Source organism: Siphateles boraxobius, unplaced genomic scaffold (genome assembly GCF_051911475.1).
Source record: "Siphateles boraxobius isolate OS27281-9 unplaced genomic scaffold, OSU_SipBor_1 130, whole genome shotgun sequence".
NCBI lineage: Eukaryota > Metazoa > Chordata > Actinopteri > Cypriniformes > Leuciscidae > Siphateles > Siphateles boraxobius.
The window spans coordinates 39,828,409-39,847,680 of record NW_027508734.1 but is presented as its reverse complement, the minus strand read 5'-3'; the positions used below and the strand labels follow the sequence as shown (position 1 = coordinate 39,847,680).

The window sequence follows — 19,272 nt, the reverse complement described above, 5'->3', positions numbered from 1 at the left end:
GTTATTTTATTTTTGTATTTTGCATGTTAATTTTAATTAAAGTTTTAGTAATTTTGCCATTTTTATTAGTTTAAAAAAATGTCTGTATAGTTTTTATATTTATATATTTATATTTTAATTAGTTATTTTAGTACATCAAAGCCTGGTTTCACAGACAGGGTTTAGATTAACCCAGAATTAGGCCTTAGTTCAATTAGGGAATTTAAGTAGCTTTTATAAACATTTGGTGTGCATCTTGAGAGAAAACAATGACACTGACATATTTAAGATATGTCAGTGCAAGTTGCTTTCAGTTAAAACAGCTCAAAGATGCATTTTAGTCTGGGACTGGCTTAAGCAAACCGGGGACAAGTATAACATTTGTTTTATGGTTTTAGTAACTATAACAGTACTTTGAGTACAGCTGCATTAGCCCTTGAACAATATCAAGCATGTTATGGTTCTGTGGGAATATAATTTTAAAAGACACTGTAATAACAATTAACCATTTGTGTCTTCTCTTCTAACCAAGTTCTCTCCTCTTTGATGGGAGTACACTGTATACGTATTGATTTCATCTTAGTTCTTGTAACCAGATGGTGCTCAAATCCTTTAATAATGTTGTGAAACCTGTTGATCCTGTTGTTTGAATTTTTTGAGATAGGTCTGCTGGAGTTTCACGACCAGGGGTAATTTTCTTTATTTGTCTTCAGATGTTTTTGTTTTAGTGGTTACTTCTAAGGTTGGGTGTATCCTTCTCTTTTATTCCTTTGATCTAAAGATGTCACCTCTGAATATTATTAGCTCATAGCCAGGGGTAAGTTTCTGTATTGTCTTTAGATGCTTTTGTTTTAGTGATCACTTCTAAGGCTGTGAGTAAGGACCACACCTTTAAGGACTGCCCACCAAAAGCCTTTAAAATACAATGTACAGCTCCTTTATTCAGACTTGATGACTGCAGCTTCCAACAGCTCGTTCTCAATAAAGAATCCTGCTGAAGATACAACCAAGTCTCCTGGTCTTCGATTCTGAGTTTCTTACAGTTCTTAAACTCTTGTCTTTTTTCCCACCTTATTTGATGTCTTTAAATGCAGGTGGATAAAAGATAGCTCACAATACCCAGATTCTCTTGCATTTAAACCTCAGCGTGGTGCTGAAATGGTTAAAGCATCCCACCTGCAAGCACTCTGATATACACCCATAAGCCCATTATAGACTTCACTAAACACTGATAGGGACTTGCATGGACTGCTTCTCTAGTGAATAGAAAGAGGTAACCATTTTGGAGATATATTATACAAGATATCATCATCAGTACATAAAGAAGGAGGGACTGATGATTAATTAATGCAACGATAGATAGCGAGTCAGCAGTCACATTTGAGGAACCATATGGTTGGAGGCAGGCTAACAGAGAATTTAGATTGCAGCCATGACATACATCATCTCAGAATGGAGAGATTAAGAAAGACAAGGAAAATATTAGGTGACAAAACAAGGACTGATAAGAGTGACCATGCAATCATGCGCTTGCAAGTATGTGTGTGGGTGCTGGTACGCCACGTCGCAGAGGAAGTAAATTTAGATTTAATGCTTTATCCTCTTTAGCTTCATATCTGCTGATGGCTGCAGTGTGCAGCATAGCATGATGTTATCAGCTGTGCTGCTCAGAAATGCCAAGACTTCAGATACAGACAGAAAATAACAAACGTTATGTGCTTTATAATAGATACATAATGTTTATGTTTTTTTGAGCATTTGATATTTTTATAACTCAAGTCCAAACATTATCAGCCTACCATTCTTCTTCATACTTAATAGAGCTCGCAATAAAATATACAAGTTGAGCATTTATTTAAAGTGAAACTATTAAGTTGTCCTGCAGTCCCGGGACTGGCAGTGTCGCTATAATGTGTCTCTGCAAAGCTTGATGCTTTTGATTCTAGTGGAACAATATTCATAGGCGGAGAAGAGATATACAAACTAACTGGTGACATGCAGATCTCAGTCTTGCTTAATTATGAATTATGAACATCCTTGAAGCACAAAAACAGATAACATGGGCAAAAAATTCATGTACTCTGCTGAACATTTTACACCATACAAATGTCAATCCTGCAAACAGAGCCTGCACTGACTTGAAAGTAGAATATTTATGAGGGAATTAAACAAGGTGCAATAAACAAATGCACTCCAACAATGCGCATTAACAGAATAAAGCCATTTCATTGGCCGAGAGAGCTCTGGTGGGTTTGGCAGGACCTTACGTCAATGCAATCTAATCTTTCTCCATTTGATTTCACATAACTGTTGTTTGACACTCACCTTCTCGTAATTTATTAGCTGTCAAATGTCAGGAAGCTTCCTGCTTTCACAAATACTGTGATTCTGGTAGAGCAAACAGAATCTGAATCTCACAACATCAACGGCTTCTTAAACAAATTCGGTTTTGTATGATTTCAAAACAAACAAAAAAAAAAGCAAAAAAAGAAAAAGGCTATCTGACATTACATGCTGTTTGTTAAAATAATAAAATTAATTATTAGAATTTCCCCCCCAAAAAATATTTTTCCCCCACAATAAGTTGTAAAATCTCATACATCATGTTTCTGAAACTTTAATAACTGACCTTTCACCTCTGACGAGAACTGGGCAGAGTGTCTTGCTTCAAAGAGCTTCAGTTCCTTGTTCAAGTCACAAATGGTCAAATCAATATCCCAGGACAGAATCCCTGTTAGATGCACATATTATTAAATCAACAGAACACACTGATAAAATATCTACAATCCTCAATATCTAATATTATACAGAGATTTCCAAATTATCATTTATATAACTTCTAAAAAAATACATAATAATATCATCTGATATGCATACATGTCTTTCTACATTGTAAAAAAAACAAAATCTGTGAAATTTACTGTAAAAAACCAGCAGCTGTGGTTGCCAGAAATTTATCGTAAAAACATGATAGCAAGATCTGTACATTTATTGTAAAGAATAAGGTTGTACAGATTTGACCTAAATTTAAGGTATTTCATTAACTGATATAACGTTAATCTACCAAAAATGTTTAAGTACTAATGTCTGCTTTGTACCTTTGTAATACACTGAAACCACCAAAAACAGGTGGTGATGAGAAAAGTCACATGATGAATCACTGTTCATCACAAGCACCTTTTTCATAAGATGAGGAAGTGCTAATATTGAAGCTGAACAGTGTCATTCACAAACACTGAACACCATCTTGGTAGCACAAGACACCAAAATAATGCAAGAAACATCAGTTTAAAAACATTAGATGTATATAAAACCATATTGTACAATACTGATAAGACAAAAAAACTAAGAAGAAACAGTTATTTCAATGAAATCAAATGTAATAATAATAATAATGCCTTTTATTTATAGGGCCTTTCAAGGCACTCAAGGAAACCGTACAACATAAAAGTAAATCAGTAAAACGAACAGATCAAACGTACAATCAACAAATCAAAAAATCAAATCACTAAAAGCTATTCTAAACAGATAAGTTTTAATCTGAGCTTTAAAAAGGGAAATTGAATCCAACTGGTGAATGTGCAATGCTAAAGAATTCCATAATTTTGGCGCTGCACAACTGAAAGCCGTATACCACCAAATGTACTCAACTTAAAATTTGAAACAGCCAATAATTCTGCTGAGAACATGATCTTAACGAACGTGAAGGAGTATAAAAATAAAGAAGATCTGAGAGGTAGATAGGAGCCAAATTATGAAGAGCTTTGTCAATGTCAATTTACAAATTATACATTTTTACAAATTATACAACAAACTGCAAATTTAACAGTATTTTACTGTAAAATTACATTAAATGTAAAGTTAGATCTATTCACTGTATATAGTGGATATAAGGAAACTTACTGTTAACCAATAAACCAAGGTTTTTACCATAGCATTTTTACATTCTTTAACCGTTAAAATAATCTAATTTTTTTAACAGTTATTAACAGCTGATGCGGTTCTGCATTAACTAAAGTGTGCAATGGTCTATGTGTGACTACTGAACTCTTCATGCTGACCCATAGGTAGTAGAAAACCTAAACGTTGTCGACTCACCCCGTTTAATGTGTTCTTTCACTGAATCTAGCTGGTGATCTGTTGAAATTTCTCCCACCACAATGAGAATGTAGTGTTGCGTCTGGCAGAAAGGAGGACCGACACAGCGCTGCTGTCCAGGGTGCTGAGCAATCTCCCGCTTCTCATGAGGACCTATCGCAGCATCTCCGAGCGGCATTTCCATGGTAACCGAATCTGGAGCTGAGGGAGTTCTTGAATTTCCATGACAACTGCAGCCTCCAGCCCACTCAGGGGCGGGATTAGAGGAGGAGCGGGGCAGAGTGGCTCGGAAAACACGTCCTGCTATTGGATAACGGCTGCCAACAAAATGCCAACATTTCATCATGACAACTTTGCTATCCTATCAATATTGTATTCGGAGGCACCTGGGAGAAAGAGTTGTTTACGCTTCATCTGCAAATGACTGCAAAACAAAAACGGATTTCATCCAGAGTCAGTTGATTTTCAAACGCTTATGTTTATTGAGTCAACAATTGTTCACCTGATTTGTGGAGGCAATCAGAAGCCACACAAAACTTGCAGAGCATCATATACTTTATCTGGAACAACTTGTGATGACAACTTGTAACAACGGCGACGAGTGTTATGCTCGTCAGTGTTTTTTGAGTAATTGAAATATATCCTGGTCTTTAGTCCAGCAGCTGTTTAGTATTAGAAAAAACAAAACAAATGAACAAATATGCCAATTCTCGCTACTGTAATTTTAATGTCATTATTAATCTTAAGATTTGAATTTTATAATTCACACATGATATGATCCAAAGATTATTTTCCATAAATGAATAATGACTGACATATGCAAATGACTGTGTGCAATGTTTATCTATTGCAGATGAACTATAATCTTCTCACAGGCTTTAGTAGTTTGTGTTAGTATTGCTTTTTTCTGGCTGATATCTGATGTATAACATTTCCAGGCATGAGTCAGCATTCTTAAGAGGTTTACTGCAAACTCCTTACTGCAGGCACTGGAACATGAGGGGAAGGATTGTATACTGCCCTCTGCTGTTTATTTCAACGAACAAACATTACATGTCGTTCACTTGTTAGGACCATGGACTGTAAAAAATAGGACCCATTTTATGCGAAAAATAAAAACTAATACGTTCAAATTGAACCCCCCCCCCCCCCCCCCACACACACACACACATACACACACGAAACAGACACGAAACCAATACTTTCTTAAGATAACGTAAGAAATTTTCCAGTAAGCTTTAGAGTGAAACATCAAAAATGTATCAAATGAGATCAGATATTTTGTCCAAAATCAATATAGGCCTAAATATGTAGGTAATCTAACAAATATAGGCTACACAGATGTGTACATGTTCAAACACACATATACACACACACACACACACACACACACACACACACACATACACACACACACACACACACGCGAGCTCGCACACACACACACACACACACACACACACACACACACACACACACACACACACACACACACACACACACGTTGTGTTTTCATGTTTTATGGGGACTTTCCATAGACATAATGGTTTTTATACTGTACAAACTGTAGGCCTATATTCTATCCCCTATTCCTAAACCTACCCATCAAACAAAACTTTCTGTTTTTCAAAAAACATCACTTAGTATGATTTACAAGATGTTTTCCTTGTGGGGCCAAAAAAAAAAAAAAAAGATTTTGGATATTGCCAACTTTGTGGGGACATTTTGTCATAATGTAGTTTACCAGGACAAACACACGCGCACCCACGCAAACACGCACGCACGCGCGCGCGCACACACACACACACACACACACACACACACACACACACACACACACACACACACACACACACACACACACACACACACACACACACACACACACTTTAAATTTTTATCGATATTGTACATTTCAAGTGACAGCTATCCTTAAGTATTACAGTCTAAAAATGCTGGGTTGTTTTAACCCAACTTTGGGTCAAATATGGTTTAAAAATGTAACTTAAAAGTGCAACCCACCGGTTAGGTTAGTCCATATTTGACCCAAAGTTGGGTTGAAACAACCCAGCATTTTTTAGAGAATTTTTTTTTTTACCAGTGTTTGTATTATTTCCAAAAGTTCAAAAATCTCATTTGATATTTCCATTCTTTTTATGTAACTGTCAAATTTACTGGAAATCTTCTTGAGTTATTTTTTAAAAATGTATTACACTCATAGTCCCACTGGTCAGCTTTCTGGAGTGCTCTTGATATCATTTACTATCGATTAAGTCATAGCTTCTTTAGTGTTATATTTGGTTGCAGTCTAGTTTGAAACACTTCTTATCTTGGCAGTGCTTCTTTGGTTGTTGATATAGTTAAGTAATACGTTTCTATATTAATTTAGTGTTTTGTCATAATGTCAGCCACCAATGACGTACACTGCTGTACATCCCACCCTGGCCACTTCTGATCATCCGTCCACTTTTTAACTGAAGAATTATGCATAGTGACCAGACTGATAGTCTTGTTCATCTTTGCTCCTCATTGATGGTCCTAATGTGTGTCCACTTACATAAATCTCCTCACACACTTCACCCCACACCGGTTTGACTATTTATGGACCCTTATTGTCATCTTTTGTAGATGATCTCTGCATTTGTTCTACAGGCTAATCTGAACATTGTGTATTCTCATCTACATGGTAATTGCCAGCAATGTGACCTGTGTGCTATAATGTTGTTTGGTAGTGTCTGCTAAAAACAAACGCATTTTTTGTATCCATCTTAACATTCACTGTTTTACACACACAAAAAATGTTAGCGTTTCATTTTGGATAATTTGGAGCTTTTAAAGGCAAATTAAAAATATAACAGACACGTTAACATAAGTAAGTCACTAAAATAACAATATCGTTTGGTTCTATAGTAGGCTAGTATTCATGTGTTTAGAAATATGTCCCTATTAATTACCATGCGCGCGCATATCAAAAGATGCCAAGGCACCGTCAAGTGACACCCATGTGTCACACACACACACCATCATCTTCATAGAGATAATCGACTCGCACAACCTTTCCTTTTCTTCCTGCTTTCTTCCAGAAACAGACAAGCCTGCGGGTTTGCACAGGATCAGTTTCTCAGGTAATGGACTCATTTTTGTAAGCTGTCGCCATCGCTGTGACTTGCATTTTGTGTTTCCAGCGCGATGCTTTCTGACCGGTGGACGAAGTGATTTAATAAGCTGTTATAAAGGCGTTGTTTGTCTCATATAACAATGGTTCACAGACAGTGTGAGCACATCATGTCGACAGGATAAACGCGTCGTTTGTTGTTTGCATTACCAGATGCATTCGAGTTCGAGACGACTGGGAATGATGGCTGTCATGTGCTTGTTAAGAAATCTGGTGATTGGGGGATACGTAGCTAAAAATATTATTTGGAAAATGTCACTAAGCCTGTAGTAACCAGCCATCAATCGTTGGTATTGACATTATGTCATCTCGTGTGTTTGCAGCCGCTAAACCAATGAAATGCATGATGCGATGCAACACAACACATGATGATCAATACAGAGCTGAAGCAGGTTTATGGGTCATTACGTGAACTGGTGGCGATTTAAACACTGTCAGACAAACACTTTGCTTACTATGCCATCACAAACTAAAACAATACATTGTAATATATCCTGGAATGTAGTTATGACAGGGTTGACATTTTTACAGTTTATAAATTGCTCACTTTAGTGAATTAACCTATACAAGGTGCTTCTTAGTTTGAATAAATTGATATTTCTACATATTTTCAACGATCAGTTGTTTACTATACAAAATCATGTTAAAAGCAAACAAAAAAGCACTGGCTAATAAAGCAAGAAGAAATTGAGAAAAAAAAACAAAAACATTTGAGAAACGGCCAGAAAAGGCATCTTCATGACAGAAAAAAGGAGTTACTGGATTTTCTTGATGTATTTACAAAGAGATCAAGTGACATATAGGCCTAGTCAAAGATAATCAATTCATTGAGAAAGTTATTTTTGAAACATGTGTGGGCCATTTGTTTTTTACTTGAAATTTTCTTATTTTCAAGGATACATTAGATAGTTTTCACAGACCTAAAGATAAAGAACCAGCTCCCATGTTATTTTCCGGCGTCTGTTTCATTTATTAATATACATATTATTATTGGCAATGTAATAATAATAATATCAGCTTAAAGCTGATGTCTCGGATCAAACAATAATGACGCAATTCATCAACTTGTGAATTGAATAAAACCACTAGCAAATACTAGCTTATTATTGTTAAAATATGTTTAGCTAAATATCATAGCTACCGATTAAGTTCTTGTACGTCATATGTTGATATTTGTGTGGTAATGGGACTGGTTTTAGTTGGCATGTTTGATGTATTGTCTTGCGATGTATCAATGTCGGTCGGATAAATGACTGGTGCAAGTTGCAACAAGCCCCTTAAATTAAGAAACCCCTTAATAATACTCTTACAGGTATAAGCAAGTTTTTCTTAACTTAGGGACTTTGCAGCTGGGCATTGGTAAAATAAAGCCCACGAGCACGAGGCCTCTAAACATCTGCGCAATTCCAGCTTCTTCTTATTTGTAGTCAGACTACAAAACCCCGCCTCAAGCTTCTCTCTCAGCCAATCAAAACAGGTATTCTAGCCGTTCGGTTGAGACAAGAACTTTTGTAACCAATCAACGGCGAGTATTCCTGCAGGGTTTTTGCCGCGAAGGAAAACCCTTCGAGGTTAGGCTGTGTGAAAGTCATGGTGAAAGTATACAGAAGTTCTGTATGCATGCCCTGTAAAATGTTATACGCGTTCGCTGAGATGGATTAACACCTACCAGGGATCCAGCCAGTAAGATCACAATTTTCTTCCGCTATGTTTTACAGGAAGGGCTGATTTCTTTTCAGGCTATAGCTGCAATGCATGCTAGTTTCGTATATCTCCATTAAAAAGCTGTGGAAAGGCTTTTCATGGGAGAAACGCTGTGTAATTAATCCACATATGTGTCGATTTAATTTTAGTAAATCGTTTGTGCATTTTCTGGCGTTCCTTTAGTAAGTAGTTGTAGTTTTGCATTGATTTTACTCTTGAAATTGTTTGCATCGACTTACTTTTACACAACGTTTCGTGCCCATGCAGGCAGGAAATCTCGCGATTAAATTTTCATTTATAGATCTTAATTTCTATAAATTAAATTGTTTGTTTTGCAAAATTCCCTGGTAAGGGTCTAAGACACACGGAAGAACTCTACATTAAACACCCAAAACACCTTAAATGTGCAAACTAATCTTGTTTTTGCTATTTGCTATCATGTTTTACAGATAGAAATAAACAATACTTTGGAAATGTCATCAAAATACCGTACACTCTCATGGGGTGACTCCATGCACACATTTCTAAAGTAAAGCTTTTTTATTCTACGTGGAGCGACTCGCCCCCTTATGGGCGCCGCCATGTTTACATCACGTGACCAGACACAATTAGAAAAAAAAAACCCAGTAAGATTTGAAATGAAACTGATTCATGAACAAAACAAAGTCAGGAGAGCACTAAATTACTAAATATTTTGACAAAGAGGAGCATATTTTCTGTCTTTGTTTTTTAAAGTATTTGAAACTTCAAAAATAATTTCACAAAATAGTTCACCCAAAAATTAAAATTCTGTCATCATTTACGCACCCTCATGTTGTTCCAAACCTGTATGAGTTTCTTTGTTCTGTTGAACACAAAATACGATTTTTTGAAGAATGTTGGTAACCAGACAGTTGACGGTAGCTATTGACTTGCATAATATGAAAAAAAATACTACGGAAGTCAATGGCCACTGTCTGGTTTCCACCATTCTTCAAAATATCTTCTTTTGTGTTCAACAGAACAAAGAAACTGATTTGGAAATAGATTTGGAACAACCTTGTAAATGATAACGAAACATTCATTTTTGGGTGAACTATCCCTTTAAGAAACACATTACCAACTTTTCTCTTGCTAAAAGTTGAGTTGCTTCTATTAATAACTATAATAGTAATTTATGAAGTTAAAATACAAACAAACACCCCTGACAAACACATGACCCCATCTAATTTAAATTAGGAGGTCATATTTACTTATTTCAGTCAGCTTAATTTGAAGTCATCTCTATGTTCTAACCCTCCTCTTTAATCTCTGTGTATATAGACATCTGCTAACCCTGTCCCATCCTTATGGATCCTGGTGAGAGTGATCTTGATTCAAGTTTCCCTCAGACAGAAAACCCCTGCCTCATAGTAGAGGACTCCCAGCCTGACAGTGTGGCCTTGGAGGACGATCCTGACACCAGCTACTGTGCCCTGCTCGCCCGTCGCCTCTCTAACCTGCAGCCCACTTCACAAAGCCCAGTGCTGGTGAGACATCACAGGCAATAGTGTGATCTAAGTTTATTATTTTTCATAAAAACTCTGAAAGTTGATAGTGAGTCACCATGTCTTTGCAGGAGCTGATTTCCTCCCCTACTAAAAGTCATTTACAAACTGACAGTCCAATTGATAAGAGTGACAATACAGCCCACCTGGGTAAGTTTATTACTTCATGGACCAAAAAGTTCAATTATTATTTGTTTACAACACATACTGACAAAGGGTTTTTGATTTGTTTCAGACAATTTGCGGTCTAACCTGGGTCCAGCAGCTACAGAGCATAGTCAAGTTTTTGAAGTTTGCTATCTTCCTATTTCAAAAAGGTACTAAAATATGAAGCTTTTACATTTCCAGAGCAGAGGGAAATATTCCATTTAACTAAAAATCTTAAATTTTTGTTTTATCTGCTATCTGTGTTTATAATTGTTCATGCAGAAGTGTTACAGACCACATGGAGTCTGAGGCGAACTCCACCACACACTGTACAGAGGCACATGGTAAGATGTCAAACAATGTATGCATGCCAGTGTTATTTTAGTATTATTTGTATACTATTATATTTGTTTATTAGTTTATTTTTATATACTCAGTTTTTACTTTAATTATAGTTGAAGTTCTAGTAATTTTTATGTGCATTTGTCATTTTTATTAGTTTTTTAAATATTTCTATTTAGCTTTAATTTATTTTCATTTCAGTTATAGTTTTAGTAATTTTAGTACTTTAACTTCTTACAGTTTGGGACCAGGGCAACATTTGTCACTTTCATTTTTTAAAGTTATGTTTTTTATCTAATATTTATATTTTATTTCAATTACTTTATTTTAATAGTTTTAGTTTTAGCATGTTTCAGGTTAGTATCTCCATGGCCATTAACGTCAGAGTATGCTGCCTTCCAAAAGATTGCTTTACTAATAAAATGCTTGGCAGAATAAATTAATGATTGTGTTGATCTGATCACAGAGATGTCTCAGTTTGGTCTTTTGGAGCTGTCGGAGAGCCAGGGTGTCTTTGAGGAAGATGAGCGGGATGGGGCTCCTGCTAGTCAAAAAGATGGTCAGAAGCCAGCCAGCCAATGTATGTTTAAATTTTGCTGCAACCACTTGATCTGCTGCCCATTAGTCAAGTTTTTTTTTAATGGGTTCTTTTAATTTTCTTTGTCAGGTGGATTGAAGAGTTCAGAAAGGACATCATCCAATCAGGATGGAAATTCTGCAGGGCAAGAGTTTATTTTCAAAAGCAGTACTGCTGCACAATTAATCGAAAACAAGCAAGATTATGATTATGGCTTCCGTGATTAACTAATTGTGAAAAGTATCAACACTTGTTTGTTGTGCGCATTAATGCATTGCTGAATCAGAGGCTTTAAATTAGTTTTCAGTAAGTCTGGGAAAGTTATAAGCAGTCTGGGAAATATCAAGGGATCCCCTCCCCCCATGATTGTGCTGTTCTAACCAATGATAACTTAGCCTGTTTTTTTTTCAGTTTGACATTTTCTAATTTTCTTGATGATATTGTAGGTCAGAGGTCAGTTCAAGCTGTCCTTCGAAGCCTCGGGACGGGGAAAGCAGAAAGCTCAGTATTCAGGCTATATTACACTCTCAATTACCTGACAGTCAAGAAGATGAAGAAGATAAAGAAGATGTGCTTGTCTCCTCTCAGGATGACATGTTTGAAAAGGAGAGAAATGGTGTGTAGACTCAAATCATTCCATTTTCTGTTTTCATTATGTGTTCTTGCTTAATTAAGGTATTTGTTTTGTTTATTGTTGAATCGTGTTCACTATAACAGGCACCAAGGCAGACAGCGTTTCAGAGACCTTCAAAGAACACTTTCCAACATCCACACCTGCACATAGCCTTCGCTTGCTTCATCTATCTGGACAGGGCACACTCGTACAGGAGAGTCTTTCACAGTAAGTGGTTAATCTTAGCATGATTTATTGATAAAACATCTTTTGGTTGGAGGGTAAAATTACGAATCTGTGCTATTTAAAGAGAATTGATTAATGACATGATATTCTAATGTCTGATATAGCATATATGCTACATAATCTCACTTTTCTGTATGTACAGTGAAAAAAAGTTAATTATGGTATTTAGTAATTGCCCATTTTCCTTAATATTTTTAGGCAATCTGTTGACTTTGTGGCTGCCACTCAGGACCATTTAAGCCAAACGCCTTACATTGTCCCAAATTCACCCACAGAAAAAGAGCAAAGTAAGTGTTTTTCACAAACAGATTAGGTTTATGTGATGTAAATGTTTTTTTTAAATGTATTGCTAAATTATTCCATTTAGATGATAATGAAGCTGCTGAATCCCCGATGGACACTTCAGCCCCCCCTGATGACCAGCCACAAGGCAGAGAGGAGCCGATGGACATGGACCCTTGCCCCAAACCACAACCCACTGCCTCCACTCCAGTGTCCCAGAATACACCTGGATTTGTTTTGGAGAAAAGCCTCTCTGTCCCCAGTCAGCCTGAATTCTCACATGTAAGCATCAATTATTCAGACTAAAGGTGCGGTCGCACTGACTGTTCTTTGGCTACTTTTGTACTTTTGCGGTTAAATTTCAGTAGGAATTCACACAATTGGGAATTTCGCAGTGAGGGCGAAAGTTTCCCCCACACAGTTTTCACAACGGATTCGCCAGGTTGACCAACAGCTGGTTGATTTGAAAGTTTCTTCTGTGTGAGCTGTGCTTTACACATCTGTGCTTTTCACAGTAGACAATGGACCTATTTTACAGAAATTTTATTAATATGACCGCAGCTTAAAGGGGAACTTGGCAACTCTAGCTATTTCTTTGCTGATTTTCACTTTTGTTATCGCGTGTTTTCTCAACGAGCTCCCCCACAGCTGTGGGGCGTATATTTTACAACACTGTCGTTAAAAAACTCACTTGGGGCACCCTCCTCGCCCTTTCTACCGATGCTCATGTGCATTTGTTACTATCGGAGCCTGCCAACTTTATCGTGTGGAGCTATGTCTACCGAGGTGGGTAATACATCATACACATTGAGAGGGGCGTGTGTGTGTTTATGTCGAATTGCCGTAAAGCAGTTTGTGTTTCTCGCTCATTCTCGCTTCTCATGAGACTTCCTATTTCCAACTTACCGGGATGTTAGTCCCCATGTTGCATGGTTGGTTTTCCGCCTGGGAACGTTGGGGGGAGCGGTGAAAGTCACCATTCTCACCAGAACAGGTTATTAAACAATCCAAATGATTTCTACATGTATTTATTTTAAATAGTTGCCAAGTTCCCCTTTAACTTTGTGTTTAGTCTGTGAAGTTTCAATTAAATATCTCTTGCACATTCTTTTGTTTACAATATACTTTCCATGTTTTCTCAATGTAGGACGTGTTTATTTCCACTCCAAGTCTTGAGCCTGGAAACAATAGTCAAGGGACTGAGAGCTCAAAGAGGAAATTGTCTCACCAAAACAGCCGATCCGCAACCGAGTCAGCGTTGCCCAAGCAGAGCGGCCCAGCGGAGCAGCTAAAAAAGTCTTCAAGCAGCTTTGCACAACCCTCTGAGGGTACCGGGTGCTTTCAGTTAGAACTCGACAGTGAAAACCACAGTTTTACACAGAAGACACAGTTGTTTGTTGTGGAGGAGGATAGCCAAGCCACACAAATTGAGGGAGAGGAAGGAACTGTTGATGCTGACAAGAGTAACTCAGGCCCTAAACACCTTTCCCAAACTGCAAGCAAGAATGGTATGGACTCTGATCCCGGTAAAACATCAAATTCTCAAAGTCTTTCCAAGGCGCCTCACTCAAAAAGTACAAGTGCTTTACCTGAAAAAACAGAAGACTGTAACCCCTCTCAAAAGCTCTCGCAGGCTGTTAATGTAGGGAACCAGACTATAAGTGCTACTCCAGGTGCAACTCCGTCCCAGCTTTCTGTCGGTGCAGATTGTGTTTCAGACACCCCTAATTCACGGCAGACAAGTAAAACCACAGCCGCTGGCTCTTCTCAAGTCTCACCATCAGCTGATAGACCTGCAACCCCTGTTTCTGTCCCCCAACAGTCTCAGTCAGTCTTGACTGTGTCGTCCCAAAAAAACACAGAGAATGAAAAAGAACATGCTAGTCAAAGCAAGAGACTCAGTCAACCCATGACACACAGTCACAGTGTTACTACAGATAGTGTTAGAAATGTTGGAGAGGAGGAGCAGATGGATGAAGGTGAGATCCAGAAGACTGTGAAGGGTGATGACACTGGAATCAACCTGGCTTTGTCTCAGAGTGAGGTGCTTTCTCCAGAACCCATGGAGGAGGAGAATGGGGAGAAGGAGAAGGAGACGTCCCAGTGTGTACCCAGCAGAGATCAGCACTCCTCCAGCAAAGATGAATCCTTCAGCGTCATAGTGCTTGAAGAGAGCCAGAGGGTCTCTCAGGAGAAAGTAAAGGTTGGGAGGTCACAGCCATTCACAAGCTCCTCGCAGCCTGTGAGAGGCTCCGTGCAGGACAAACGTGAGGCCGCGGCAAAGATCTCAGGGTCTCAGCCATTGGGATCTACTGAGGTTTCACCTTTACAGCTTGAGAGAACGAAGTCCCAGAGCACAAAGCCCAGTGATTCAGGACAGCACAAAGTGAACTCTGATAATGCCTCCAACAAAAGTCTGAGCGACAGCTCCGGAGGTGGGATTGAGCTGCAAACAAATGATCTATTCTCCCTGCTGATTATGTAACCTGTCCTCTGTAAATCCAACTAGCTGTTTTCTTTTCCTTCCTTTCCTGTCCAGAGCTTCCATTTCACTTTACATTGCCCAAAGAGGGTGAGCTGATCCGCCCGGCAGTGAGTGCAACTCCTCCACAGATCAGTCAGCTGAAAAAGACACCGAGGCACAGCACTCCTATTGGTGGGTGTCCCCTTCTTTTCGTTGCATAACATTTGGATAGATGTGTTTAAACATCAGTATGCTGAGCTGATGCTGCACACCCCTCCCTCTTAACTTCTGTGTTCTTGTTGTGTTTTCGTTTTCTTCATGCCCTTTTGATGTTTTGCAGAGATGACCTCGTTCTCAGAGCCGTCAGAGGCAGACGTTACCAGGGAGACGACCATGGCAGCCAGTGAGATTTCGGTAGAGGAGAGCAGAGAGGTTGAAGAGCCAGCTGTAGTGGAGCAAGATGGGAAACTGAGTCTCAGGATGAAACTGGTGACCCCGGTGGAGGAGGGCAGCTCGGGATCAGAACACTTCAGCCTGCAAAGTAAAAGCCATTTTTTGTTGTTATATTTTATATCAAGACACATTGACATTTTCACTAGGGCTAGGGGATATGGCAAAAAAATTAAATCTTGATTTTTTTTCCGAACGGTTAACCGATTCACAATTTCAGCTATTTTAATGTTTAGCTAGTCGACTTAAAAACGTAACTACAATATGATTCAAGTAACATTCTGTTTATTAACGATCTGGTTAAATTTTCTATTCCAAGTGCACCACACCTGAAGTGATCAACATGGTGTAAATGTAAAACAAATGACTTATTTGTTATAACTTTGCAGAAAATATGCATGAAATATGAAGGCAAATATTGTACAAACTTATCTTAAACATATCCTATATAGTGGGAAAAAAAAGCTAAATATTTCCTAGCCAAAAAGGAATAGCAATAAATAACACCAGTCTTTGGCTATTATTACAGCAAATGTTTTGTAAAAACAGATAATAACAGCAACTTTCAGCCTGTCACCATCATGCAGACATGAATTATCAAACATACAGTAGTAGTACTTTACAGGTTTTTGCATTCCATTGCACTATTTTCTGTTGTCTTTAATATAGTTAATATCACACAAAGAGTGCACATTTCTTCTCCAAATATCAGCATGATCACACATGTTATATTGATTTTATACAACAGTTCAATAAACAATAGGTCAAAATTTAGTGACTCAGTTTAGACACAATATTGCCTGTTTTTGCTCTATTTCGACATCGGAAATAGTTCCAAACAAAGCCATAGGCCTGTTTTGCGTTGCCTGTCTTTGGTTTAAAGCCTGTTTCACGTCACAAGCGTCAGTGGAGCCAATATCAATGAATGAGTGTTCACCTTTTAACATTAATCGTGCAGCTATAGTTGAAGTCATTAACAGTGACTTGCTGCCTGCGACCTACTGGTGGTTTTAATTTCACATTTAAAGTATCTTCATTTTTTACAAATCATTACAATTCATTTAAAAATATCAATATTCAACGTTTTATGTTTAAAACCTCAAAACATTATTTAGGTATTTGTAACTGCAGGTTAAAAGCATTCATGTCCCCTCTGAGCTGCATTAAACAGTCTGTGTAAATGCATATAAATGTCACTTCAGATGTAGCTTCTGTGTTTCCTCTGCATTGCAAAGATGAATTTTGGTGATACTTATTTCATTTGATTGGTAACAACACCCCTTTTGTGTTTTATTATTATTATTAGTAGTAGTAGTAGTAGGACTCTTTATTATTCTAATTGAATTTATTGATTAAATGTAAGAATTTGACACAAAATATGATGCTTACATTTAATTCGGTTAAAAAAAAGCCCATAAAAGGTAAAAATCAATTTAAAACTTTGGATGAAGTAGAATGGAAAATATCATTTCTGTCACTGCTGCGCACTAACCACCACAAACTTTACAAACAAAGGGTCTCATTCATGAAACATTCGTAAATATAAGAGTTAATATGTGAGTGATTTGTGCGTAAGATCTTTCCGAAAACTCTTCTCCTGATTCACAAATACTTCGTAACCGTCAGATGTGATAGTGAAATGTGTGTGTGTGTGTTAATGAATTCCAAACAGTCGTAAATGGGATGCGCGTGCACGCTCATTCTCAATTACTATAAATCCCGCCCATTAAATCCGACTGACAACTATATATGGGCATCATATTATGATACAAAACAAATGATTTCAACATGTCTTCTCAAAAGCGAATGAAAAAGAAAAATTTCTCAGATGCAGAAATTGTAATTTTCTCTGAAAATACGCCTTTTGCGCAGCGCTATATCAGCCGTCATAAATGTTTCTTGTTATGCCTGATTTTGGCCATTTTATAGGAAACTATTTCCGTAACAATTAAGGGGCTATTAGTTTGCCCAGCCCTATTGAATGCAATTCATTATTTGATTACAGTATTCCGTTTGTAGATGCTATTACTGGCTCAAATAATAAAAGTAAAAAGAAAAACCTTAGGCTATGTATTTACTATATATAATATTTTTTTGAAAATGCTGTGTAAATATGTACCAGATTAAGGTGAATTAAAATGCAGCCTTATTAATGAGCAAAACGTTCGGATGTTAAGCGCACTATTTACGTTTGGCTGGGAGCATGTGTAGATTTCTTTCGTACAAACTAACATTTGGAAAATACGAACATTTTAATGAATCTGAAAAATTACGCCAGAACCACTTTACACACGATTTACACAATTCGTTCTGCTCGTGTTTCATGAATGAGACCCAAAAACTTTAAGATTCAGCTGTCCACGGCAGTCCTACACCTGCCAAGGTACCGACACGATATCATTTTTTTGTCAGTAGTGCACACCTCTAATTCTCACACCAAAAGCACATTATTATCATTATTTAATTATAATTATGAATTTTAATTCTATTGTTTTATATTTGTATTATATTTCATTATGTATATATATATATATTTGATCTTTTTAATGGCTTATTTTATAACATAACAATATAAAATATAATAAGACAAAACATAAATAAATATCATTTGTGTATATATTTAATGATATATTTTGGTTTCTGTTATTTAAAACATAATTAATTAATTACATCTGAACATTATATAACGTTTTAAAAAATTAAAACAAATATGTAATTAATAACAGATAAACTCTATTTTATTATAATATATCATCTTTTATTTGTATTTAATTTATTATTGTATTATATTTTTAATTATATATACAATATATTACATGAAAAGAACATTTTTATCTTTTTTTGAATTATGCTTTTGTTTTTATTATTTAAATCATGGTTATATACTGTTCAGATGTAATGGATTAATTCTAAGGTATTTTTGATGTAGTATAATGTCAGTAAATACTCTACAGCTTAAAAGTGGTCTACAGCTTAACCCATTAGGCTTGATTTTAATGCTTCCCCAGAACCACCATTAACAGATGAGGAAGGATTTGTCTCCAAGGCTACCACTGTTGCCATGGCTGTAACCAGGTAACCTGCAGTGGTTGCTATGCAGAAGCTTATCAGTGGAATGTATTCTTTTTCCGGCTGTCACTCACAGCTACTGATTCACCGACTTACTCGTTTTAACAAATTTGCAGTGCAGATCCTTAAAATGCCTCGACACTAGGCTTCATTTAATTAAAATACTGGATAAAACTGCAGATTTTAGTGTTCATTGTTGTTCATGATGTGGGACATATGTTTTCTTTCTCTTTCTGTCGTTTAGTCCTTCTGTGTTTAGTCGTGTTCGGGAGGCCCACAGGCAGGTCCAGGTAGAGGATCAGGTGGAGTCCAGTGATCCTCCCCTCAGGTACTGCACTACTCTGAAATAAGAATAATGTCACTTTTAAATCTCCTCGTGCTGTTCATTAGAGATAAAAGTTGTTTATGCAGTACAAAGTAGTGTCATGCTGGTTTGCCAGGTATTTTGAATTATATGCTTTCACAAAGCTTTACAATGAGCATTTGTGACTGAAAATGATTGTGTGCGAATGCAAAAAATTATTTTGATGCACTGTGCGTGTGACATCTGACCACTGATCAAAACATGTTCTTCTATCAGAATATTGCTGTAGTTATGAA

General features: G+C 37.0%; 2 protein-coding genes across 10 annotated transcripts in view; one reads left to right on the top strand and one right to left on the bottom strand.

Annotated features, from left to right (window-relative positions):
- map1aa (microtubule-associated protein 1Aa) overlaps positions 1-4,388 on the bottom strand; it is a 38,999-nt gene extending 34,611 nt beyond the window's left edge. Inside the window, exons 1-2 of the mRNA XM_077229432.1 lie at positions 4,078-4,388; positions 2,609-2,710 (exon numbers count right to left, since the gene is read on the bottom strand). Coding sequence (XP_077085547.1) covers positions 2,609-2,710; positions 4,078-4,261 — 286 coding nt within the window. The 5' untranslated portion in view covers positions 4,262-4,388. The remainder of the gene's footprint in view (positions 1-2,608; positions 2,711-4,077) is intronic.
- Positions 4,389-7,042: 2,654 nt separating this feature from the next.
- The window catches only part of tp53bp1 (tumor protein p53 binding protein, 1), a 29,394-nt gene continuing 17,164 nt past the window's right edge, over positions 7,043-19,272 (top strand). For 5 of the 9 annotated variants that reach the window (XR_013203693.1, XM_077229436.1, XM_077229437.1 and 2 more), the window contains exons 1-16: positions 8,780-8,935; positions 10,259-10,464; positions 10,554-10,632; positions 10,718-10,799; positions 10,912-10,973; positions 11,438-11,551; positions 11,639-11,693; positions 11,995-12,164; positions 12,266-12,389; positions 12,606-12,694; positions 12,775-12,971; positions 13,837-15,124; positions 15,229-15,345; positions 15,494-15,694; positions 18,612-18,678; positions 18,917-19,000. Coding sequence is in view for 8 of the 9 variants with exons in the window: in XM_077229436.1 (XP_077085551.1) it covers positions 10,285-10,464; positions 10,554-10,632; positions 10,718-10,799; positions 10,912-10,973; positions 11,438-11,551; positions 11,639-11,693; positions 11,995-12,164; positions 12,266-12,389; positions 12,606-12,694; positions 12,775-12,971; positions 13,837-15,124; positions 15,229-15,345; positions 15,494-15,694; positions 18,612-18,678; positions 18,917-19,000 (2,909 nt within the window). In the remaining variant the exon portion in view is untranslated. Of the gene's footprint in view, positions 7,203-8,779; positions 8,936-10,258; positions 10,465-10,553; positions 10,633-10,717; positions 10,800-10,911; positions 10,974-11,437; positions 11,552-11,638; positions 11,694-11,994; positions 12,165-12,265; positions 12,390-12,605; positions 12,695-12,774; positions 12,972-13,836; positions 15,125-15,228; positions 15,346-15,493; positions 15,695-18,611; positions 18,679-18,916; positions 19,001-19,272 lie in introns of those variants that run through there. The other 4 variants (XM_077229435.1, XM_077229441.1, XM_077229439.1 and 1 more) reach the window with 2 other exon arrangements.